Here is a 26,620-nt window from a genome sequence, read left to right on the forward strand (position 1 = left end):
CTAGATATATAAAGACCAACTTAAGACAAGGATAGTATTGGTTGCCATGGAAACCTGGGCTGCTGACAACAAGTTTGCCATATCTGAAAATCCACTGATCACCCTACGTGAGTTTATGAAATACAGGAGGGATTTTATCAAAGAGAAAAGTGATGCAGTTCACCTTTTTTCGTACGTAACTTTTCTAATGATTTAGTACTTTTCTTCATTCCATGTTGAATACTCTTATTACTTGTGATGAGATGTATTGTTTGTACTGCATAATGCAATTAGGATTTGATGTAGCAGATATATTTGAAAGAAGTTTTAAAGCACAGATTGTTTGAAATTGTCACGAATATTCAGTAGGTTTAATTTTGAGTTATTTTATTATTGCATGTATATTTCATTTTTTAAGAGATCTAATCAGAGCATTTACTGAGTGAAAGTACCATTAATTCTCATAAGGAGTTCTCATATTCTTAACAACAGAATAATTATATTCTTTAAATTGCTGTCTTTTAAATGCTAATTTTCTCTTTGTTTTTGGTCTACGAGAGAGCTTAGTATCTCTAGGGTATATTTTATATTTTACTTTTTCTGACTCTTATGGTTTGTTCTGGGGGGTAACATGTATATTTAATATAAAATCATCTAATGCCAGAGCTGTTGAAGAAAGTTATAAGCAAAAGTGTAGTTTTGAGGTAGCTTTTTATTTTACACAATTCCAAATTTACAGAAAAGTTGCAAGAATACTACACGACAAGGAAATTCCATATGCCCTTTACCCAGATTCATCAGTTTTTGATAGATTACTCCATTTGTTTTATAATTTTCTTCTTTGTATTCTTCTTTCTTCCTTCCATCTATCCATCTCTCTATCATTGTGTGTGTGTTTGTGTTTTTTTTTTTTCCTGAACCATTTGAGCGTAAGTTGGAGACATTTAGTTATTGGGCCTTTACTACTAAATACTTGTGTATATTCCCCGAGAATAAACCGCAGTAAACTCTCAAAACCGGAAACTTTAACCTCAGTACAATGTTTTTATCTAACCCACTGTCTGGATTCAAATTTCACCAATTGTTTCAATATTATTTTATAGCGTGCTACTCCTTCCCCTTGTCCAAATCTAAGATCCGATCCAGGATCACACATTACATTTATTCATCATGTCTCTTCGGTTTCCTTTAATCTGTAGTATTTCCTCAGCCTTTCTTTGTCTCTTTTGAAGTTAACATTTTTGAAGAGTTTAGACCAGTTATTTTATAGAATGTTCCTCATTGTGAGAATGCCTGATGTTTTCTCATTGTGAGATTCAAGTTATATGCATTTTTGACAGAAATACCACATACATGTAACTCATATTAGAGATTCTTTTTCAAGAGGTATAGTTCTATTTAAGATATTTGTTCATCGCAATGGGAAACATTCCTCAGAAATGTTTTCTTCTGGTTATGTGTGTGAACAATTTTCATATTCTTCTCTTACCTCCAGAATATATAGTATAGACATGTATGTGTATTGAGAAAATAAACGTGGTAAATTAATAATGAGAGGTGCTATGATATTTGAGCTGTGAGCAGTAAGCCTTTTTCATTTCCTTTTCTAAAAGGGGAAGTCAATTTGAGAGTAGCCGGAGCGGGGCAGCTTATATTGGTGGGATTTGCTCGTTGCTGAAAGGAGGAGGCGTGAATGAAGTAGGTGTGAACATCTGTACAATACAAAGTGGTATGATGGCTGACGATGTTTTCCTAATATTTAAGGGACAATTTCTCAGTATTTTATATACTCCAGATATTGTTATTTTATTAACAGCCAACCTGGTTACTGCAAATGACCCAAGGACAGAATAGGAAAATAATGGAAGATAATATTGGATAATTCTGTTCATATTCTACTCAGAATAATTTCCAGGCTTAGCAATATGCTGATTATATAGAGAAAATCTTTACCTTCCTTGAAAAGAAGACCCTATTTATCACTTTGACTGATTTTCCAGAGAATTGAGAAATTCCCTGAAACATTGGATTACTACTTAACAACTCAGTTGAAAATTTTCTTCCTCAATGTTTGGCAAATTTTTGGAGGAAAAAAATAGACAAGGTTTTCCAAAGGGTTACTTCTACCCCTCGGGCACTAAACCTGATGGAAGTGATCTAGAAGAAAAATACCTGAATCTTTGAGAGGCTACATATTGAAAAGAAATATGCCTAGATGTTTTCAAGTTTATTTTGACCGAACATCATCACCACCACCTCTAACTCATATTGTTTGTTTTCTGAAGCCAACTTCTATTTAATTTGGGGAATTTAGAAGTGCTAGTAGACAAACAAAGATGAGCAAGTTCAAAATAAATTATTTTTATTTTCTATTAACTGGATGACTGGCTTAATTGTATACAAGTATAAAGCTTTTCAGAAATGTCACTGGTGAAATTTGGACTCAAAAATTAGATTTAAGTTTCCAAATCTGGAAGTTGATGATTCTCTGGTTTCTTCTCTATAAGACTTAGTCACACATGGAATTATTTCTTACTACCTTTTCCTTAATGCTCCATAGTTCAGTACTAGCTATTATGTATTAACCTCTGCTAAATAAAATGTTTAGAAGTTTTTTTTAAGTTATATTGTGACATGCTCCCTGGTTCATCTTAAATAAAAAATAATTTGCACTTATAAGTATTTTATTTTTGTTTTTCAGTTTGGGAAAACGGACTTAATGGCAGTTACACTTGCCCAGTCATTAGCCCATAATATTGGTATTATCTCAGACAAAAGAAAGTTAGCAAGTGGTAAGTTTAAGTACATGTGTGGTTTAGTTATATTTAAAAGAGACTATCTATAAAATATTTTGCAGAGTGAAATTCTTTAACTCAGTTTTTTAATCAAAAGATTTTGAGTGATAGTATAAAGATAGCCTGGGCACAAAATGTTTTTTTCCAAAAGTAATACAAATGTTAATATTTGCATCACATATGAAATTTCCTCAGTGTATAATAAACATTAAAGCCAGGTGTTGTTAAATTAAACTATGAATTTAAAGGACATAAGTTCAGTTTGGTAATTTTGAATGATCTCGGCATAGAGGCTTAAGGTGTATGTTTTATTATCGTTTACTTAAAACATCTCTTAGCATTGCTACAGAGGTAGAATTTGCCTGCAGAATCAGATCTGATAAAGGGCTCAGTAAAATATGGGCCTAGTAAAATATGCTAGGTTTAGCATCTATGATGAATATATATTCCCAGTAGGTAAAGTTACTTTACCAGGAATGACCGAGCACTATATATTTGGAGTAAGTTGACTATAGTGAAAGTGAAGTCACTCAGTCTTGTCCGACTCTTTGTGACCCCATGAACTGTAGCCTACTAGGCTCCTTTATCCATGGAATTTTCCAGGCAAGAGTACTGGAGTGGGTTGCCATTGCCTTCTCTAGGGGATCTTCTTGACCTGAGGATTGAACCCGGGTCTCTGGCATTGCAGGCAGATGCTTTACCCATCTGAGCCACCAGGGAAGTAAGTTGACTATAATTGTATTTATTATTTTAGCAACAAATACCATAAATATGATTGTTTATAATAATTACAACTATTACCATTTATGGGCTTGCCTTGTGGCTCAGTGCTAAAAAATCTGCCTGCCAATACAGGAGACATGGGTTTGATCCCTGGGCCTGGAAGATCCCCTGGAGAAGGAAATGGCAACCCACTCCAGTATTCTTGCCTGGGAAATCCCATGGACAGAGGAGCCTGGTGGGCTACAGAACATGGGGTCACAAAAGAGTCAGATACAACTTGCGACTAAACAACATCAAAAATTACCATTTGTGAAGTGCCCACTCCATAAAAGATAGTTGAATGGCAGAACTATCTACATCTAGATGCTCATTTAATCCTCAAGATGATCCTGCAATGTATTCATTATCAGCTGATAATGAAGATTTATAAAGTGTCTGGATCTTAAAAGGGTAATGTCTGTAAGATCACACACATATTAAGTGGTATACCCAGATTTTGAACCCAGGTGTATCTGATTCTAAGACTCTTCCGCTTAACCAATATACTGTACTGCCTCCTACCAGCAACCTTGAGTGCAGAGGTTTTAAAAATGGATGAGAAATTACAGGAATTTCCATAAAAACCTATGAAACCAAAATTCTGTGGTCAGGCATCACTATTTCATTGCTATTTGATTGTTAAGCCATTTTAACTGAGTACTTTAAAAATACAGCCACTTGTTAACATTTTGCAAAAGACTTTTAGTAGAAATTATATAAGCTTAATAGAGTCAAAGTAGATTTTTGTTGCTATGCATTGCATAAAGCACTTCAAATGTGAGGAAAATTAGAGGACTGATCCTTTACTGATTTGTAAATGTACATAAGGAATAAAGTGAACATATACTTTTAAAAATAGTAACTACTCTAATGCACATGTTTTCCCTTTGTAACAAGGTGTATGTATTCATTTTCTCTTAGGTGAGTGTAAATGTGAGGACACGTGGTCTGGATGCATAATGGGGGACACTGGGTGAGCCACTTCTATTTAAAAATAACTCACTGTTCCTTTCTCTACTGTGCTGTTGTCTTCTTAGGAGGATGGCAGTCAATAAGTTACTGCCTGGAACCCTACCTATAGGGATTTAAGACAAAATTGGCAGTTGATTTTCTCAGTGGCTCTGTAGGAAATGTATTTTCACAAAACAGTCTTTTGTTTATGAAAACAATTGCTGTCTGTTAAGCTAGTAAGTCAAAGATTTTGGGGGGGGGGGGGGGCAGGGGATAGGACTTTGAAATGTGGTAAGTCAGGGCCATGCAGGATAAATGATTCCATCAACTTCAGGTAAATATAATAATTTTTTTAAAGAATTGCTTTCTTTTTTAAAGATTATTGAAGTATAGTTGTTTTATAATATTGCATTAATTTCTGCAGTGCAGCAAAGTGATTCAGTTATATATATGTACATTCTTTTTCATATTCTTCTCTGTTATGGTTTATCATAGGATATTGAATATAGTTCACTGTGTTATACAGTAGGACCTTGCTGTTTATTCACTCCTTATATAATAGTTTTCATCTGCTAATCCCAGGGCTTTCCAGGTGGTGCTAATGGTAAAGAACCTGCCTGCCAATGCAGGATACATAAGAGATGTGAGTTCAATCCCTGGGTCAAGAAGATCCCCTGGAGGAGGGCATGGCAACCCACTCCAGAATTCTTATCTAGAGAATTACCTAGAGAATAGGGTCGCAAAGTGTTGGATACAACTGAAGTGAATTAGCATGCACGCATTTGTATCTGCTAATCCCAAACTCCCAGTCCATCCCTTCTCCATCCCCTCTCCCCTCTGGCGACCTCTGTGTCTGTGGGTCTGTTTCTCTTTTGTACATAAGTTCATTTGTGTCATATTTTAGGTTCCACATATAAGTGATATCATGTGGTATTTGTCTTGTTCTGATTTACTTCACTTGCTATGATAATCTCTATTTCCATCCATGTTGCTACAAATGGCATTATTTCAGAATAAGGAAGGAATGAAGTTGTTCCGACAGTTTAAATTCAGTACAGCTTTATTTGGAAGATTTGACATGAAACACTTGATAAATGAGTTTACAGTAAATAATTGTAAATTCCATTAGTTAATTCACTTAAACATTAGCCATTATGCTAAGAAGTGGGACTATAAGTGCACAGGCTAGGGGGAGAGATTTTTATAAAAACCTACTCATTCTTATCTTAATTGTGTTTTCACTTTTATAAAAAGCTCAATGTAAAAGAAGTTTTGAAAAATACAGAAAATAAAATTTGGACCACCTCTTTTCTGGCCTTCAGGTGATCACTCTGGTTAATATTAAAATGTGCTGTGCTGTGCTTAGTCACTCAGTCCTGTCCTACGCTTTGAGACCCCATGGACTGTAGCCCACCAGGCTCCTCTGTCCGTGGAATTCTCCAGGCAAGCATACTGGAGTGGGTAGCCTATCCCTTCTCCAGGGCATCTTCCCAACCCAGAAATTGAACTGGGTTTTCCTGCATTGCAGGTGGATTCTTTACCAGCTGCGCTACCAAGGAAGCCCCTGTTAACAGAACATTAAAATAGTTTTGTTTAAACCTAGTAGTTTTGGGAATTCCTTGGCCATCCATGCTTCCACTGCAGAAGGCAAAGGTTCAATCCCTGATCGGGAAATAAGATCCTGTATGCCATGAGGTGCAGCCAAGAAAATAAAATAAATCCAGTAGTTTTGTATTTTTTCTCTTTCCATTTTTATTGTTTTATACAATTTGGATTATATTGGTTATAAGTGTTTATTCATTTTTTACTTAACATTATAGATTCAGCATTTTTCTAAGTCTTCATTCTTTAACACTATGATTATTAGTAACTACATGGTATTTTAGTTTTATTAATATATCACGGTTTAGTTAACAGTTTTCTGTTGAACATTTAGGTTATTTTCATGTTATTTGCTGCTTTAAATTGTGCCCCCATAAACATCTTTATTCAGACATCTCTGCACACAGAGCAAATTAATTCCTCAAGAAAAATTTCTTAAAGTAAAATTACTAGATTTAAGGCTATTTCACATTCTGAACATTCTTAATGCGTAGTACCAACTTGCTCTATTGCCAGGTTTCTTTTTCTATTGACCCTTGATTATTTTGGAGTGTATGTATATATATATATATATATATATATATATATAATAAATATATATAATAAAATATATATTATTTGGAGAGAGATATATATATATAGTATTTTGAAGCAATCTGAGACTTGAATTGGAAGAATAGTTATAAAGAACCTTTTGTTACTGAATCATAAATTCTTCCATGGTGCCTATCACTTCAAAATGCCAAACTTAATGTACCTTTCTGTGGACATAAACTGGGGCAAACTCAGGGAAATGGTGAGGGACAGAGGCCTCGTGTGCTGCAGTCCTTGGGACTGTGAAGAGTTGGACACTGAACACAACTTCGTGACTAAACAACCACAAAAACAAAAAAATGTACATTTCTATAAACAAGGGCATCTTGCTATAGGACCACAATTCAACCAAAAAAATCATCTAATTCTTAGCCCTCATTCAGGATTGGCCCTTTGTTTCTACAATGGCATTTTAGCAAAAACTTCAGAATCAGGATTTTTTTATTACAGTCAGGGTTTGGTCTCTTCAGTCTGGGATAATTCCTGTCTATTTTTGATTGTCACAACTTTGACACATTTGTAGATTACAGGTCAGAATTATTTTGCAGAATGCTCTGCAGTTTGGGTTCCAGCCCAAGTGTAATATTTAGGAAAGACTTATTGTGAAATAAATTATTTCTAACTCTCTTTGATGGAAATTACACATATGTAGATGTGTGTTTCCTTTGAATGGGTACGCAGATAATGCAGAGCAAATCATAGTTGCCACTGGACTTCCCAGATGGCACAGTGGTAAAGAATCTGCCTGCCAGTGTAGAAGATACAAGAGACACGGGCTTGATCCCTGGGTCAGGAAGATCCCCTGGAGGAAGAAATAGCAACCCGCTCCAGTATTCTTACCTTGAAAATCCCATGGACAGAAGAGCCTGGTGGCTACAGTCCATGGGGTCGCTAGGAGTCGGATTTGACTGAGCACATAGTTGCCATTGGTCACCAGTGAAGAATGTGTTGTTGTTGTTTAGTCACTAAGTTGTGTCCGACTCTTTTGTGACCACATGGACTGTAGCCCGCCAGTCTCCTCTGTCCATGGGATTTTCCAGGCAAGAATACTGGAGTGGGTTGCCATTCCCTTCTCAATGCAGATATTATGCATAAGTGGAATTTATTATTTATTTATTTAATTTTTAGGAATAATGTACAGTGTTAACAGCGTTAAATTTTAAAACTAGTCTACAAACAAGAGAGACAGAAATTATACCCAGCTATTGCCTTTCTTCTCTCTTATAGATATTATCTTCCTAAAAAGTTTACCCAGTGTAATATTGAAGAGTATCATGACTTTCTAAATAGTGGAGGTGGTGCTTGCCTTTTCAACAAACCTTCTAAGGTAATAAGTGTGATCAGAGTTGTTAAGTTATTAATCTTTCTCAAATATTATAAACACAAATTTTCATTCATTGTGTCTTATGGAATGAAACTTTTCAACTTGGTTCATATGTATTCCTGATATGCTGAATGTCTGCATTTCTGAATTAAATTAATCATGGGCTATCCTGATGGGAATAAAAAGCAGGTATAAATTAGAGTTTTGCTTTCTGAAAGACATTCATTTTCTTTTCATAAAGCCAAAGGAGGATTCAGGGTTTGCTTACAAAAACAGCTTTACTTTGCATTTCTTTTTCATTTTCTTGATGCATTTTTTTCCCCTTTGGATACTGAATCATAATTCATCCTGATGGAAAAGGAGGTCTTTGTCCTCTCATTAATCCCCATCTCTGGGGCAAATTATTACTGCTGTTCTCTGCAGAGCTATGTGAATAGGTACAGCTGAATTTTATATTAAATAAATCCATGAATTTATTAATTTTTGTGATGTTTTCCTCATTGCCCACAAAATAACTTTGTTTCACAAGTTAATACAGTTGATACAGAGCTTTTCACAGGTAATTGTATTTGATCTTCAGAATAATTCATTATGTAGATGGAAACTAATATTATTGTTATTATTGTTTTAAATACTAAAACACTTGGGCTCTGAGATGGCAAGCCATTTGCCCAAGATACATGGCTAAGCCAAGATTTGAATACAGACATTCTGACTCCAAATCCCTTGCTCTTGTTTGAAATGAAATTTTAGGAGTCCATCTGGCTTTGTTTTAGCCAATGCCTAGATCATTTTTTGCTTTGATGGCACTTATCAGACCCTATTTGGTGTATGTGTTATATATGAAAATATGATTAAGTCTGAAATGGAATCAATACTAGACACTTCTAAAGTTTCCAGTTCTAAAATTCTACAGTCATACTTTATAGCTTAGGAAAATAAAAATATATTTTGAAATGACTGACAGGCCAGAAGTGTAGTTGTGACACTTGTGGTCTCTCATATTATATTTGGTGCTGACTTTTCTACATTTTAGTGCCCTTCCTGTTTTTCATCCCACAGCTTCTTGATCCTCCTGAGTGTGGCAATGGCTTCATTGAAACTGGCGAGGAGTGTGACTGTGGGACCCCTGCAGTAAGTCTTTGAGTTTGGATGATTTCTTTAGGTTATTTGGGGATATTCTAGATCCATACTGAACCATACAGAGCAAGTGTTGTGCCTAGAAATTTCATGAGATTCTGGAATAAAGATGATAATTCTGAGGCTGTACATTTATTTTGGAAAATAGCCTGATGCTTTCAGGAAAATGACACCACTTTCATTTTTTCCAAATGTTTATATTCCTTAGGAATGTGTCCTTGAAGGAGCAGAGTGTTGTAAGAAATGTACCTTAACTCAAGACTCCCAATGCAGTGATGGTCTTTGTTGTAAAAAGTGCAAGGTAAATAAATGTTGATTGATAACCAGCTGAAAGAAAAGAGGATATATTTGATAAGTTATTAAGGCAATAACTTAAATAGTTAATATTTAAGGTAAACATAAGCAAATAACAATGGACAATAGTAAGACCTGATGAATGTTGAGTGACAAGTGCCAGAGGCTTTATAGGAGTCTCAAAAGTCTTGTGAGGAGTAGTTACTATTTTTATTCCCATCTAACAGATGACAAAACTGAGGCTTCTAGTGATTAAATATACCAAGTAAATAAGGAGCTAGGGCCTGTGTTTTTGTAATCCCTAGAGTTTGTGCTGTTTGTACTGCCTCCCTGAAGAGCGTGCACTTTAAATGAAACCATTTAATGTGCTGTAATATATACGTATTAAAAGACGCTTACTCCTTGGAAGAAAAGTTATGACCAACCTAGACAGCATATTGAAAAGCAGAGACATTACTTTGCCAACAAAGGTCCGTCTAGTCAAGGCTATGGTTTTTCCTGTGGTCATGTATGGATGCGAGAGTTGGACTGTGAAGAAAGCTGAGCACCAGAGAATTGATGCTTTTGAACTGTGGTGTTGGAGAAGACTCTTGAGAGTCCCTTGGACTGCAAGGAGATCCAGCCAGTCCATTCTAAAGGAGAACAGCCCTGGGTGTTCTTTGGAAGGAATGACGCTAACGCTGAAGCTCCAGTACTTTGGCCACCTCATGCGAAGAGTTGACTCATTGGAAAAGACTCTGATGCTGGGAGGGATTGGGGGCAGGAGGAGAAGGGGATGACCGAGGATGAGATGATTGGATGGCATCACCGACTTGATGGATGTGAGTTTGAGTGAACTCCGGGAGATGGTGATGGATAGGGAGGCCTGGCATGCTGTGATATTCATGGGGTCGCAAAGAGTCGGACACGACTGAGTGACTGAAATGAACTGAACAATATTAATAATAATAACATAATGTAATATAATTTAAATGAAACTATTCTTTGAATAATGTGTTTCCTTTATTGTAAAGCCAAGTAGATATTCAATTCAGTTCAGTCCAGTTCAGTTGCTCAGTCATGTCTGACTCTTTGCGACCCCATGGACTGCAGCACACCAGGCTTCCCTGTCCATCACTGACTCTTGAAGCTTGATCAAACTCATGTCCATCGAATTGGTGATGCCATCCAACCACCTCATCCTCTGCCTGCCTTCAATCTTTCCTAGCATCAAGGTCTTTTCAAATGAATCAGTTCTTCGCATCAGGTGGCCAAAGTGTTGGAGTTTCAGCTTTATCATCAGTCCTTCTAATGAATATTCTGGACTGATTTCCTTTAGGATGGACTGGTTGGATCTCCCTGCAGCCCAAGGGAATCTAAAGGGTCTTCTCTAACACCACAATTCAAAAACATGAATTCTTCAGCGCTCAACTTTCTTCAGAGTCCACCTCTCATATCCATACATGACTACTGGAAAAACCATAGTTTGACTAGATGGACCTTTGTTGGCAAAGTAATGTTTCTGCTTTTTAATATGCTGTCTAGGTTTGTCATAGCTTAACTTCCAAGGAGTAAGCATCTTTTAATTTCATGGCTGCAGTCACCATCTGCAGTGATTTTGAAGCCCCCCAAAAAAAGTCTGTCACTCTTTCCATTGTTTCCCCATCTATTTCCCATGAAATGGTGGGGCCAGGTGCCATGATCTTAGTTTTCTGAATGCTGAGTTTTAAGCCAACTTTTTCACTCTGCTCTTCACTTCACTTTCATCAAGAGGCTCTTTAGTTCTTCACTTTCTGCCATAAGGGTGGTGTCATCTCCTTCTTTTCATGGTGCTCAACTTGGAATGTCTCGTGTATTAGCTGTTGAGGCAACAAAAGAAATCTTTGTAGACATTAAAACACCTTTCACCTGTTGTACATCACTGTTCAATGCATCTTTACACACCTTGGCTATTTTCCTTCTCCCAGTAACATCCTCATGCCTGTCTCCAAATAGTTAAGCCTTTACATCAAGACTCTGGTAATTTGGGGCTTACTTTGCTCAAAGAAATCCATTTTTTCTTTTCTCATATAAAATCTGGTATAATTTTATATTATTTCTAAGGTATAATATCTTTCTTTCCCTCCAGTCTGTACATTTGGCAGAGGCAGAGCCAGGCATTTGCACTGTAATTGGAACAAGACTTCAGTAAATAATTGCTAAATGAATGAATAAGTATGCATAGCATTCTCTTACTAATTCTTTGCTGACTGATCAGCTCTAATGAATTAATAGAGGGCAAAATATGAAACTATCATATTTAATGCCCTACTGTGTGCCAGAAGCTGTACTAAGTACTTGCAAAGTATATCATCCTATATCCAGGTTTCTTAACTGTGGCACTGTTGACATTTTTGGCAAGATTGTTCCTTATTGTGAGGGTTATCTTATGTCTTGAAGGCTGTTTAGCAGCATCTCTGACTTCTACCTACTAGTTGCAGCAGCATCCCTCCAAGTCATTACACCATGATGTCGTACTGCTAAGTCGCTTCAGTCGTGTCCGACTCTGTGCGACCCCATAGATGGCAGCCCACGAGGCTTCCCCATCCCTGAGATTCTCCAGGCAAGAACACTGGAGTGGGTTGCCATTTCCTTCTCCAGTGCATGAAAGTGAAAAGTGAAAGTGAAGTCACTCAGTCGTGTCCGACTCTTCGTGACCCCATGGACTGCAGCCTATCAGGCTCCTCCATCCATTGCCAAATATTCTCTGGTTGAGACTGCTGTCTTAGATAATGCTCATAGCTACACTTTGGGGATGGATATTATTATCTAGATTTTTTCCAGCTGAGCAATGCCTATCTCAGGGAAGTGAAATAACCTGCATAGTCTCACTCAGCTAGTAAAGAAGAAATGTGCAGTTACACCCCAGATCTGCTGGCAGCAGTTTCTGTTGTTCCCACTTTACCACTGTGTCTCTGGCAGAGTTTTAAGAGAAGCAAGGCACTGGCAGAGATCTCTGAAAGCACTCTCTAAAAAGCAAAGACCAAACTAAATGTGAAACACATATTTTTTCATTTTGTCTATCTCAACTGTTTATTCTGTTAGTTTCTCCAACTGCCATCTAGGGATTCCTAATCATATATTTTAATCCTCAATGTTTTAAGTCTGCCCATCCATTAAATGAAGCTGAAACTCCAACACTTTGGCCATCTGATGCGAAGAACTGACTCATTTGAAAAGACCCTGATGCTGGGCAAGATTGAAGGTGGGAGGAGAAGGAGGTGGTTGGATGGCATCACCGACTCAATGAACATGAGTTTGAGTAAACTCTAGGAGCTGGTGATGGACAGGGAGCCCTGATGTGCTGCAGTCCATGGGGTCACAGAGTCGGATATGACTGAGCGACTGAACTGACTGATCCATCAAATGCAGTCAATTATGCCATTTTTTCTTGGATTCATAGAATTAAGCTCTTTGTGATATAATCACTGAAATGAGCAGGTACAAAATAATAGAATTAAAATACATAAAATAAAATGGTATGGTTAACTATCTTAGAATATGAGTTACAACTTTACCAGTCAAGTAAGATCTTTTCTGCCACTTTCTCTACCCCATACTCCCATCTCACCCCACCCTGGGCTCCTAGAGGAGTCAGAAGCAGAAGAGGAAATGAAAAAGAGGGATCAGAAGAACAAAATGAGGAAGCGTGTGTATTTTTGTTTTCTTCTATATGTGTTTATAATGATTTATCTGTAAGTCAGAGTTAGCAAACACTTTCTGTAAAGGGACAGATTTTTTGGGTTATAAGGTCTTTATGTCAGTTGCTCAACTCTTTCTTTGAAAGCAGCCATCAAAAATACAGAAGAAACATGTGGCAGTGTTCTAATAAAACTTCAAATACAACACAAACAGGCAGCCAAAACTGTCCTTGAGGCATGATTTGGGAACTCCTGCTGTAAAATATTGCTTATTTACTTCTTTGCTCATTTTCTATTTTCTTTATGTGAAAATTCCAAGAGGGTGGTGATTTGGGTTGACTTACTGCTTCACCCCAGCACTTAGCACAAGTCCTCCACTACCATGCTGATTTTTGGAAGTTTCCTGACAATTCTTGAACATTTACATTCTTGTATGAACTGTACCTTAAATCTGCCTATACTTCTACCTCAAAAGTTCTAAAATTGTAGCTTGTACCAATTCCCCGGAGGAAGAGAACCAGAGTATATTAAATTAACTTATCTTGCTTGTTTCCTTATTTTTATGGCCTACTTGTTGTTGTTGTTCAGTTGCTAAGTCGTGTCTGACTCTGTGATCCCATACACTGCAGTACACCCTCTCCTCTGTCCTTCACTATCTCCCAGAGTTTGCTAAAATTCATGTCCATTGAGTTGGTGACGTTATCTAATCATCTCATCCTCTACCATCCCCTGCTTGTTTTTCCTTCAATCTTTTCCAGCATCAGGGTGTTTTCCAATGAGCTGGCTCTTTGCATCAGGTGGCCAAAGTATTGGAGCTTCAGGTTCAGCATCAGTCCTTCCAGGGAATATTCAGGATTGATTTCCTTTAGGATTGACTGGTTAGATCTTGTTGCTGACCAAGGTATTCTCAAGAGTCTTTTCCAGCACCACAATTTGAAAGCATCAATTCTTCGGCATTCAGACTTCTTTATGGTCTAATTCTCACATCTGTGCATGACTACTGGAAAAATCATAGCTTTGCCTATATGGATCTTTGTCGGCAGAGTGATGTCTCTGCTGACATCACATTTTTATATGCTGTCTAGGTTTGTCATAGCTTTCCTTCCAAGGAGCAAGAGTCCTTTAATTTCATGACTGCAATCACTGTCTGCAGTGATTTTGGAGCCCCAGAAAATAAAAACTGCCACCGTTTCCACTTTTCTCCCATCTGATTGACATGAAGTGATGGGACCAGATACCATGTTCTTCGTTTTTTGAATATTGAGTTTTAAGCCAACTTTTTCACTCTCTCCTTTCACCCTCATTAAGAGGCTCTTTAGTTCCACTTCACTTTCTGCCATTAGAGTGATATCATCCCCACTAAATTCTAAATTCCTTGCCAACAAGATTCTTGTGTTTGTTTTCTGTTGAATCTCCACTGGCTGCACCTAGCACATTTTAAGTGCCTAGTAAATGCTTGATGAATGAATGAACAAACACAAAATTTTGTTCAGCCCTTCTGAAAAGTATCCGTTGAATTCCTGACTGGAGTTGGCACTGTGCTGCTCATGTTCTATGAGCAACAGGAGGCTCAACTGCCTGGAGAATGGTGAACCAGGGAGAGAGGATGGAAGTTGTGTGTGGGTGTGTGTTGGGGGAGAAAAGGGGTCTAGAATACTGTATATGCTTGTGTGAGCAGAGTTAGAAACACAGAAGGATGCAGCCCCAAATAGTAACCATTTAGAGCAAGAAAGAGAGTGGGATTGAAGAGGAAAAGAGAAAGATGGTAGCTTTATGTATCTCTTTTTGTTTTGTTTTAATGAATACTCTTGCAACTGATGAATCCAACAAGCATACAAGTTTATTTGTATGACTCCTACACTTAAAAAAAATATTTGAGTTGAAAACAGACCAAAGAAGAGTCTTACAGACAGGTACAAATAATATAAACATTAAAAGGGAATAAAAGACCAAGCTATAGATCTGTAAAAAAAATGATGCAAGAAGAGAAGATGGTAAAGGAAATCATGAGAGGAAATAGCTTTGCCATTTCCTCTAACTTTTACAATTCAGTCCAAAATGTAATTTTCAAATTCTTAGCTGATGAGGTAAAAAAGAATAATATGATAAAAGTGCCAGTAAGAATGGAGGATAAAGTATAAATCCATAAGCTAGTTGGAAGAAAGAATTGCTGGAACTTGGACTGGCTTGTCCTTCTGGTACAGATGTACCATCAAGCACATCCTATTTTAGCTAGATCTTGTAAGGCTATGTGTGATGACTATGCAAATTACTTCATATGTGAGAAACTCGCCCTGAGAACTATTAAATTAACATTTTCATGCAGTAGCTATGGTTTTCACAGATTTTCATCTTAAACTAGTTTAAGGTATTCCTATCCAAAAAAAATTCATTTTGCATTTTTAAGATGATACTGTAAGAGGTTTGCTTTTTTTTTCCTTTGACAGTTTTGCACATTGAGTTTTGTTCATTTTAGTTTCAGCCTATGGGAACCGTGTGCCGTGAAGCAGTAAATGATTGTGATATTCGTGAAACATGCTCTGGAAATTCAAGCCAGGTAACTTATGAATCATTTCTTTGAATCCAAGGGGGGAAAAGTTGGAGTTTAGTGAACTGACCCTCAGATGGAATGGAAATGGGCAAGATATTCATGTTTCTCTTTTGCGTCAACTCTTTCTTTCCTTTCATTAATTTTTTGGAATTGAAGTTTCAGTAAGCAAAGTTTGAGCAGATGTTCAGTGTGATTTTGTCTTACCGTTGAACTAATCTTAAGACTGTATATCTGCCTTAACTATTTTGTTTTTGTTGAAAGTAGGGAATAAAAGGCTTTTGTGTTTAGTCCAGCTAGTGAAGGAGGAAACAGAAAGACTCTCTTCAACTAGTTGAAACGAGTTAGACAAGGCAGAGAGAACCACAGGATCCTGGGTTCTGAGACAGGGCCTGTCTTGACTTTTATTTACCTGAAACAGCTTGCCACTAATTGCTGATTTTGAATTTAATATCATTTAGTTGTCAGTAGGGAAGATAAGGGCTTCCTTAGTGGCTCAAATGTTAAAGAAGAATCTGCCTGCAATGCAGGAGACACGGGCCCCTGGGTCAGGAATACTCCCTGGAAAAGAGAATGGCTAGCCATTGCAGTATTCACGCCTGGAGAATTCCATGGACAGAAGAGCCTGGTGGGCTACAGTCCATGGAGTTGAAAGAAGTCATACATGACTGAACGACTAACACTTTCACTTCAGGGAAGATACAGAAGTTAATAAACTTCGTCAGGGGATCACAGATCTCAGTGTATGTGTATACAGGCAGTCCTTGCTTTGCATTTAATGCAGGATCACAGCAGTGACCATGAAAGCTGAAAACATGTGAAGTATTGTAGTAATCAATGGAAAAATTTACGATTATTCTGTGAGCTTTAAAAAATATCAGGTGATTAAAAACTCCCTTACTGTTGGACTTAAATGAATAGGGAAATGAAAAAAATGAACTAAAATTTATTTAGCTCACATTAAATTAAAACGAAAATATTGAAAATTAACGCATTTTATTTCTTTGTAAAAAACTTACCGGTAATTTGAGCCGTGCTTGCCTTCTCCTGGTCAGAAACCTAATGATACTTAGTGAGCATCTTTCCTGTGTCTTGTTGAATTGCTACTCTCCTAACTTTGGGTCAGTTTTTTGACATGATCCTTTGTGCTTTCAATGTTGTGAAATATCCAAGAGATGTGAAGCTGTGAATGGGAATTGTTTTGCTGAACAGTGGTATCAGCATCCCATTCCCATAGTCACTGATTTTTTTTTTCTGTCATGCTATTTACATTTGATTTTACTTTCTCTTCCAGTGTTATCACTTTTCATTTCTTTGCTGCACTTTCACCTTTGGCCAGTTTCCTCTTTCAGCTATTCAGTTTTATTATAAGATGTCACATGGTATCACCCAGAGACAGAACGGCAACAAGCTATGTCCTTTGTTGTCTGTACATGAACTGAATGAACAGATGCTCAGCGATCAATCCTGACAGAGGTTGAAAGAAGCGCCTAGACAGGCTGTTGACCGTGATGGCCGTATCTTATTTACCAAGCGATTGGTGGGCTGAAGAGCTAATAGCAAAGTTTGTTCTTCATGCAATTACCCACACTTAATCTACTGTGGCAACTGAAACTGAAACTGTGTCCTGGGGGTACTGGTGTTATTTAACAAAACCATAGTGAAATTCCTTCACACTGGAGCCATGCAAAGTGAAGACTGCCCACATCTTCCTTTCTCTAGAGAAAAGAGAATTAGTAGTGGTTTATCTGTGCTGTGCTCAGACAGTCATGTCCAACTCTGCGAACCCATGGATTGTAGCCCGCCAGCCTCCTCTGTCCATGGAAATTTTCAGGCAAGAATGCTGGAGCGGGTTGCTATTTCCTACTCCAGGGAATCTTACTGACCCAGGGATCAAACCCGCATCTTTTGCATCTCCTCATCGGCAGGCAGATTCTTTTTTTTTTTTTTTTTTTTCACTTTACAATATTGTAGTGGTTTTTGCCATATATCAACATGAATCTGCCGTGGGTGTACACGTGTTCCCCATCCTGAACCCCCCTCCCACCTCCTTCCCCGTACCATCCCTCTGAGTCACCCCGGTGCACCAGCCCCAAGCATCCTGTATCATGCATCGAACCTGGACTGGCAATTCATTTCACATATGATATTATACATGTTTCAATGCCATTTCCCCAAATCATCCCACCCTCTTCCTCTCCCACAGAGTCCAAAAGACTGTTCTATACATCTGTGTCTCTTTTGCTGTCTCGCATGCAGGGTTATCATTACCATCTTTCTAAATTTCATATATATGTGTTAGTATACTGTATTAGTGTTTTTCTTTCTGGCTTATTTCACTCTGTATAATAGGCTCCAGTTTCATCCACCTCATTAGAACTGATTCCAATGTATTCTTTTTAATGGCTGAATAATACTCCATTGTGTATATGTACCACAGCTTTGAAAGAGACATGTGTACCCCAGTGTTCATCGCCACACTGTTTATAATAGCCAGGACATGGAAGCAACCTAGATGTTCATCAGATGAATGGCAGGCAGATTCTTGATCCCTGCGCCACCCGGGAAGCCCTACTTTAACCATTAAAAATGCTTTCTTTTAGAAGCGGTCATCCTAAGAGATTAAAGATTTGCATTCTTACTGTCTAATTAGCATTGTTTTCCTAAGCTTACGCCTGGTGAGGATGGGGATACAGTGAATAATTACCTAATGGGCTCTGGGAATGAAAGTATGTTAAAGCAACTTCTTTAAAATGTAATTCTGTGATAAGCAGGATTTCAAAAGAAATCTAAATCTGAAAATTATGTGCATACAAAGGTTTTCTTGTTGCACTGGTTGTAATGGCATAAATTTGAGATATTTATAAGTAAATATTTTAATACATTGATTATATGACTTGTTAGCTCAGGGAATGTGTTATAGCTATAAAGATGATACCTACAAAAAAGTTAAATTTGCATGATGAAAGTAAAGGGCAGAAACAGAATATAAAGCATTATCTATAATCTGATTATACTTATATTATAAAATACCACATTATGTTGAAAAAGGTAGAGGAAAAAAATGTACCAAATTATAAAAAATAGTTGTCTCTGGATGGTGGGAATATTAGAGACTTTGGTCTTTCATTTTTCCATTTTTTTTTTTTTTTTTTACATTTCCTAACTTTTCTCAAATATGTATGTAATTACTATAATAATAGAAAAATGTATACTAAATTTTAAAGTTACACTCTGTTTCTATCCAGATAGGAATGCTTTGCAATCTTTTGCAGTCTTTTCTGCAATTGCTCCAAGGGAAGAAAAGGGAGGGGGGTGGCTATAAAACATGTCTTTTTCTGACATGTCCAAGGTAGACTTTCACTTCTAAGTATAAGAACTGTTACTTCTCATGGTTAAAAAAGGGGAAACCGTATCTATTGCTCCATCTGGTGGCATCCTTTTGGCTTTGTCTTGTGTTCCTGTTTTTCTTACTCTGAGAACTAGTGTGTCTGTCTAAGTTAGCTGAGTCTTTGCTGTTGGTTCTTTTTATTTGTAAATAAGGATTTACAAATCAACTGCTCTTTTCCTCTGGTAGATCCATATTTTTAGGGGAAAATGCATCAATTGTTACATTTCCTTTTGTTTTCTCTTGATCTTGTTTTTTTTTATTTTCAGATGATTTGGGAGACCACCTTGTATTATGAGACTTCATTTTCAAAATGAAAACCTTGAGAGAGATTAGCTCATCTTAATATCTTGCTGTGCATTTGGTTCATATTTCTCTTTTCTTTTCCTAGTGTGCCCCCAATATTCATAAGATGGATGGTTATTCCTGTGATGGTGTCCAGGTAGGTTACTTCATCTTTACCTAAATGTTTCCTATATACCAGCACAAAAGAAATACTAAGTCTCACCAAAGTAGGAAGATCATATTAAATGTTTCGTAGTCGACTCTTAAGGTAAAATGTCTTTATAATACTCACCTACTAGTTTTCCTGGTCATATTTTTCAGTTACTTGATGGAAGTAGACGTTGTGCTGCTAATGGGTATACTTTTCCATTTTAGGGAATTTGCTTTGGAGGAAGATGTAAAACCAGGGATAGACAATGCAAATACATCTGGGGGCAAAGTGAGTAAATGACAAGGCTTGAGCCTTCTCCAAGTCTAGCAGCTGGCCCAAGGGCATGTGAACTGGATGGAAGTAATGTTTCAACCACTTTATTATGACTTGGGGACTTTCAGAGCCACTGCAGCTCTTAGCAGGAGCACTTTTGTGGAAATTACAGGAAAGCACCTCCTTTGATAAGACACAGCTCTGTACGTCTTGGCTAGTTAGCCATGTCTTTGGATGGAAAGTGCCTTTTCTGTCAGGCAGGTAAAATCCATTCTAGGGTATGCAACTTGGAGAACAAAGCAAACCTGGATTTCTGATCCTTTTATGCTGTCGTTAACTTAGTATCCTTAGGCAAAACCCATCAACTATGTGGAATGGACATGGACCCCAAGTGGGGCACCTTTGGATAAGAACTGTAGCCTTTTAGCTAGAATTGCCTCTTCTTTCTTATCTCTCTTTCTTAAACTCTAGCTGGTTTTCCTAGTTATAGGTGAATTTCTGCTAAGGTAGCTCTGTCATATAAGAAAGAAATTTTAATGTTATTCCCTTCAAAGTTTGGCAGATTTTCAGAAGGAAATATGTAACATTCATATCTAAAACATATTTAATTTAAATGCGTATTTAAATGTTATATTTTTCCAGAAGTATTACTGGCCCTTCTGAAAGAAGTGTTTAATTCAAACTCTTTCAAAAGATGATTTATATTGGAAAGCAAGCTATAAAGATAACCCTTAACTGTCACAAATACTGGCTATAATCCTTTTGGGAATGGAAGTGTATGCTCTCTTTTGAACAACTAGAGAAACATTGGGATGGGAGAACATTTTAGTTATGTAGGCTTATGCTCTGGACAAAGAAATATGGTTTTTGCTTCCTCCTCTTGGAGAAAAATTAGTGGCTGACAGCAAGAAGTAGGAAAAGAAACTACCAAACATTATCAGTTTAAAAAATATACTCATCTTTTGATTAGTTTGCAAAAGTTGTTTTGATCTAAATCTTGGATAGCTCCATCAACTGACCTTGGCTTTAGCAACAATAAAATCCTGACAAAAATGCTGACATGAATTAAAATGTTATTTGACAATCAGAGATTTAACATGAATTGAGATTTGCTTACAAGCAGAGTAACTTTTTGATAGCCATTAAGAATTAATAAACAAGGTGGAAATACTACTCTTTCTTGAGTCTTTAATTATCATGCATTATTCTTTTAATAAAATTGTCTTTATGATTCATAAAAGTTGCTGAGTGAAAAATTCATGCTTTATATCTGGCACTGAGATTAAAGCATTGAACATTTGTCAATGAACCATTGAGTAGCATCTTTCCCCAATTATTGGCTAAATTCTCAGGAGTGTAATTCTCAGAACTTACAGCTGGAATCATATCAAAGATCTAAGTAGATTTGTTTTCAAGTTTTAAATGAGCATTTGTGAGAAATGCACCCAAGTGATGGATGCTTTTGGTATGGGGAACTCTTATGAAGCATGGGTACAACCTTTGCAATTGGTAACATTGTAGTGAAAGAAGAGAGTTCTTCACAAGTGTTTTCCCCTTACTGCAAAGTTGAACGGCTCATGTGGTATATCTCTCACTGATAGAAAACTCTATTCTGCTTCAGATGTGATGTCATCAGACAAATACTGCTATGAGAAACTGAATATAGAAGGCACCGAGAAGGGCAACTGTGGGAAAGACAAAGACACGTGGATACAGTGCAACAAACGGTGAGGCGGAGAAACTGGCCGAGCGTATACCTCGTTCCGGGCACCGCTTCTTCAGAGACCAGGACTTCCCTGTTTTCTGCATATGCCATCAAGCATTCTCTCTCCCTCATCTCTTCCCAGAGTTCCAACATCACCTTTGCAGAGGGTTTCTGAATCTCAATATGTATTCTGACCTCTCTCCTAAGGCTCAGGCGATGCCTACGGCTGCCTTAGGTCTTTCTCACCTAGAAGACACTTGTCAGCATCTCAAAGGCAACAAAAATTAAAGCCAACAGAATGTTGTCAGTGCTGATAGATGGAATTATCTGACCGTGACTTTACTAGAGAACTCTTTTCCCCAAAGGTCTTAATATCTCACTCTCCTTCTGTTTAGAAGCCTCAGAGTGATCCCTGATGCTACCTTCTCTCTGATTCATTATCCAAATGCCAAATCCTGTTTATTCTTCTTTTTCACTCCTCCACAATTTGTCTTTAACTCACCTCTTCATTGCTGTGCCTATTGCATGACCCCAACTAAGACCTATGTCAATTCTTCAACTAATACAGAAACCTCTTAGTTTTCTCTGCCAGCAGTGTCTAGCATGACCCCATTAAAATAATCTTTTCCTGAACCTTTTGCCCATGTCAGTCCTTTGTTCAAATTTCACTGGTTCCACGTACTTAATTGATAGTAAGAATAACATCTATTCGGTGCACACTATGTGTTAGGAACTGTATTACACTTTACATAAGTGATGTCATTTAATCTTAATAGCAGTTTGCCCTGTTCTATGGAGGAGGAAACTGAGACAGTTAAGTTGACTAAGGTCATGTAGCTAGGATATAATAAGAGCAGAATTAGAACCCAGCAGTCTGATTTTAGAATTTTCTTTTAACCACTTTGCTTAATGCAGTACCATCTTGCTTAACACATGAAATGGAACCTTAGGTTGGCACTGTACCTCTTCCGTAATTTTCCCCAACCTACATATTTTGTTTTTTTCTTATCTACTCTTTCAAAGTCTAGCAAACCTTGCCATTTTTAACATATTTTATTGTCCTACTTCCACACGGGTATGTGTGCTATTCATACTTTAGGAAGTACCCTATATACTCCATAAAAAATTTTACCTATCCAAAAATGACTCATCCCCATCCCCTTGGATAGCACTTACTCTGTAAATTATTTCTGGATTATTTTATTTGTTATTATTTATTTCCCCACACCTCCCTCTTGTCCTGCATCCTCTGCACTACTTTTATGGTCCTTGTCACTAACTCTCTGTTTTATAGATGTTTAACGTATGTAATTTCGCTTCTTACCCAGAGTATAATTTCCTTAAGAATAAAAATCGTCTAATGTTTTTAATATTATACTAAAGTATTTAGTAAACTCCAACAAAAAATGTTGAATGTCTTCTATGTTAAAAAGCATTTTTATTCGTGATATATACAATAATGTGATGATATAACTTTTAAAAATTATTTTTTAATACAGTAATACATATATTTCTATGTTGGCAATAGATGCAAGTCTTAATTTTTCTCTTTCTATATGGTAAAGTCTAATATTTCCATATATAGTTGCTGGCCTGCTAATAAGTCTTTGGAAGACATTTATTAGAATATGTTTATCATTATCTATCTTAATGATTAAAATGTGTTAAATATAGAGGATATGTAAGATAGTAGTTAACACAAATGAAAATATGTTACAAGTTAAATTAGAATTGTATGTGCCAGCTGGGGGAGAAGTGGAATATATTGGAAAAGGAATCATGATCCTATGTGGTTGAGAAGCCACAAAGTATATAATCTGTTCTTTAATTCTGGTGCCAGTGGTTGAAGAAAACACTGTATTCTAAAAGAATACTCACTCAAAGTTCATTCATTCACTTATCAAATATATTTTTTTTTAATGTCTCAGTATATCCTGTGATGTGTTACGAGGAAAGAGATTCAGATATAAAAGAAGTCCATTTGATGGGTAATTTTCTTTAGATAAATACTTTGCAGACAATAAAGGAAAATCTAGAACATAGTTGGGATTTTGGTGCACCAAAAGTTTCAGAGAAGACAGTTTTTAAAGCTGGAAGTAAACTAATTTGAAGTTATTTTGTTTTGCTTGTAATTAGAAGAAATAGTACAGTTGATGAAAAAACAAATGCTTAAGTAAGATAACATTATTGTTCTAACTGTATGGATTTTGCTGTATCTTTGAAGGAAGACGTAAATACTTGGTACTTTTTTAACACAGGGATGTGCTTTGTGGTTACCTCTTGTGTACGAACATTGGTAATATCCCAAGACTTGGAGAACTCGATGGTGAAATCACGTCTACTTTAGTTGTGCAGCAGGGAAGAACATTAAACTGCAGGTAATGAGCTAACCATTCTGTGAGAACATTAGCCATCTTATTTCCCAGGAATGAAGCTTAGGATTACTTCTATTTTCAGTTCATATGTATGTTAGTAAGATGAAATGGATTCTGGTCCATAGGGATGATTAAGTAAATCCTGACAGAGAACAGATAGAAGGGAAGAATTAATTGAATGTGGACTATTGTATGGTAGCTAGAGTTATGTTTAATTGTCCAGTTAAATCTTGCAGGGTTTAGCTTGCATTTCATTTTTATCAGTGGATTAAATAAATGCATCTTCTTTTGCTCCCTTATGAACTCCCACTAAAATGACACTAAACAGATATCTTTCTAGAATTTGTATGTCCATAGGGAAGCAGAAAAAGGGAGAGGAAACTATAGCAACAAAATTCTAGAACATGGAGAACAAACAGATGTGTGGCAGATGATTATCAAAACTAAGGATGCTGAAGTCCTCAGTCAGTAATGGGGAAAACCAAGAAACTGACTCAGTATGTACTGCCAGTCCCCAAAGGCTCAAATGGGCAGCATCATCTACTTCTGGAAGAGGGAATAAAGGATTTGGGGATAGAGGAAGAAACTCAAATGAAAAAGACAGGTGAACTCTGTTAGAGAAGCTGCCAGATCTACAGCTTTCTTCCCTGACCCAACTAAGCTGGTGACTGCTCATCCTCCCATGAAAGATTTGAGCTTTACAGTCTGCAAAGAATAAAACAGAAGGTTTCCAAGCTTACTGTCAGCAGAAAAATCAGTTATCAGAGGTGTATAGAAGTGGTCTAGCCTCACTGATATTCAGTCAGAAAGTCCCAGAACTTCCAATCATTTGTCTGGTTCCCCAACTCAAATATAAACAAGTGACCAGATTTGTGAAGAAAGGCTCTAACCTGAAAAGAGAGAGAGAAATGACCAGAAAATGCAAAAACTACCTATAAATATTTTAAGATACTTCTATCATGAAACAAGAATAGGGTAGAATTTTTAAAAATGAGGAATATTAAGAGGAAACAAAGGAAAGCTGTTAGAAAAAAAAAAAGGTGGCAAAAATTAAACTCAAGAGTTGAAATTATCTCCCAGAAAGTAGAGTAAAAGAGACAAAGAAAGCGACATAGAGTAAAGTTCACCATGTTAGAATATAAATAATAAAGAACAGAGAAAACAGCAGGGAGGAAAATAACAATGACTAACTCCAAGAACATTATCTAGAACCTTTGGACTTGAATTTCCATATTACCAGGCTCACCAGGTGCAAGGTGAAATCAGTGAAATTAGTAATACATCAAAACTTATCATATGAAATTTCAGAACCTAAGGAAAAAGAATCCCAACTGTTTCCAGAGAGAAGAGAGAGAGAGAAAAAAAAAAAAAAGGAATAGGCATTAGAATGGTTTCAAATCTATCAACAAGAGTGCTGGGATCTGAAACACAATGGAGAAAATAATTTCCAAAGTAGAATTCTGTACTCAGGCAAACTGTGAATCGAGTGTGAGGGTAGAAAATAAAGAGACATTTAGATATGCAAGTTTGCCCCAAGTTTATTCCCCTAAGTCCTTTCTCAGGAAGCTGTTAGAAATTGTGCTCCACCAAAATAAAGAAGAAAACTAAGAAAGAAACATAGGGAATTTAGGAAACAAGATATCCATTCTGGAGAGACAGGGCAGTCCTCCAATGAATAGTATCTTGGAGAAAGCCAAGATACCCAGCTCTGTACCATTTACAGGGCCCACCAGATCAGATAGGAGCAGGGCAACTCCAAATGGAAACTCTAGGAGATATTATTTCAGCAAGATGAACTGATGTTCAGACACATCTTAAGTGGAGATTTTGACAGCAGGGTTGAAGTAATTTTGAGTTAGTGACAGATAATTCAGTGATCAAATAAGAGACTTGATGTTGTGATGACTCATCTAGAGCCAGACATCCTGGAATGTGAAGTCAAGTGGGCCTTAGAAAGCATCACTACGAACAAAGCTCGTGGAGGTGATGGAATTCCAGTTGAGTTATTTCAAATCCTGAAAGATGATGCTGTGAAAGTGTCGCACTCAGTATGCCAGCAAATTTGGAAAACTCAGCAGTGGCTGCAAGACTGGAAAAGGTGTTTTCATTCCAATCCCAAAGAAAGGCAATGCCAAAAAATACTCAGTCTACTGCACAATTGCGCTTATCTCACACGCTAGTAAAGTAATGCTCAAAATTCTCCAAGCCAGGCTTTAGCAATCCGTGAACTTCCAGATGTTCAAGCTGGTTTTAGGAAAGGCAGAGGAACCAGAGATCAAATTGCCAATATCCCTGCATCATTGAAAAAGCAGGAGAGTTCCAGAGAAACATCTATTTCTGCTTTATTGACTATGCCAAAGCCTTTGACTGTGTGGATCACAATAAACTGTGGGAAATTCTGAAAGAGATGGGAATACCAGACCACCTGAACCTGCCTCTTGAGAAACCTATATGCAGGCCAGGAAGCAACAGTTAGAACTGGACATGGAACAACAGACTGGTTCCAAATTGGAAAAGGAGTACATCAAGGCTGTATATTGTCACCCTGCTTATTTAACTTCTATGCAGAGTACATCATGAGAAACGCTGGACTAGAAGAAGCACAGACTGAAAGATTGCCAGGAGAACTATCAATAACCTCAGATATGCAGATGACATCACCCTCATGGCAGAAAGTGAAGAGGAACTAAAAAGCCTCTTGATAAAAGTGAAAGAGGAGAGTGAAAAAGTTGGCTTAAAACTCAACATTCAGAAAACGAAGATCATGGCATCTGGTCCCATCACTTCATGGGAAA

The 26,620-nt window shown here is 37.1% G+C and overlaps 1 protein-coding gene across 1 annotated transcript in view; it reads left to right on the plus strand.

Moving 5' to 3' along the window:
* Positions 1-26,620, plus strand: part of ADAM22 (ADAM metallopeptidase domain 22) — a 229,574-nt gene that overhangs the window by 166,430 nt on the left and 36,524 nt on the right. The window contains exons 11-22 of the mRNA XM_052638378.1: positions 5-171; positions 1,593-1,677; positions 2,681-2,771; positions 4,458-4,509; positions 7,911-8,010; positions 9,070-9,141; positions 9,356-9,448; positions 15,577-15,657; positions 19,428-19,478; positions 19,697-19,760; positions 21,367-21,472; positions 23,709-23,828. Of these exons, the coding sequence (XP_052494338.1) occupies positions 5-171; positions 1,593-1,677; positions 2,681-2,771; positions 4,458-4,509; positions 7,911-8,010; positions 9,070-9,141; positions 9,356-9,448; positions 15,577-15,657; positions 19,428-19,478; positions 19,697-19,760; positions 21,367-21,472; positions 23,709-23,828 (1,082 nt within the window). The remainder of the gene's footprint in view (positions 1-4; positions 172-1,592; positions 1,678-2,680; positions 2,772-4,457; positions 4,510-7,910; positions 8,011-9,069; positions 9,142-9,355; positions 9,449-15,576; positions 15,658-19,427; positions 19,479-19,696; positions 19,761-21,366; positions 21,473-23,708; positions 23,829-26,620) is intronic.

The sequence above is a fragment of the Budorcas taxicolor genome, chromosome 4 (genome assembly GCF_023091745.1).
Source record: "Budorcas taxicolor isolate Tak-1 chromosome 4, Takin1.1, whole genome shotgun sequence".
NCBI lineage: Eukaryota > Metazoa > Chordata > Mammalia > Artiodactyla > Bovidae > Budorcas > Budorcas taxicolor.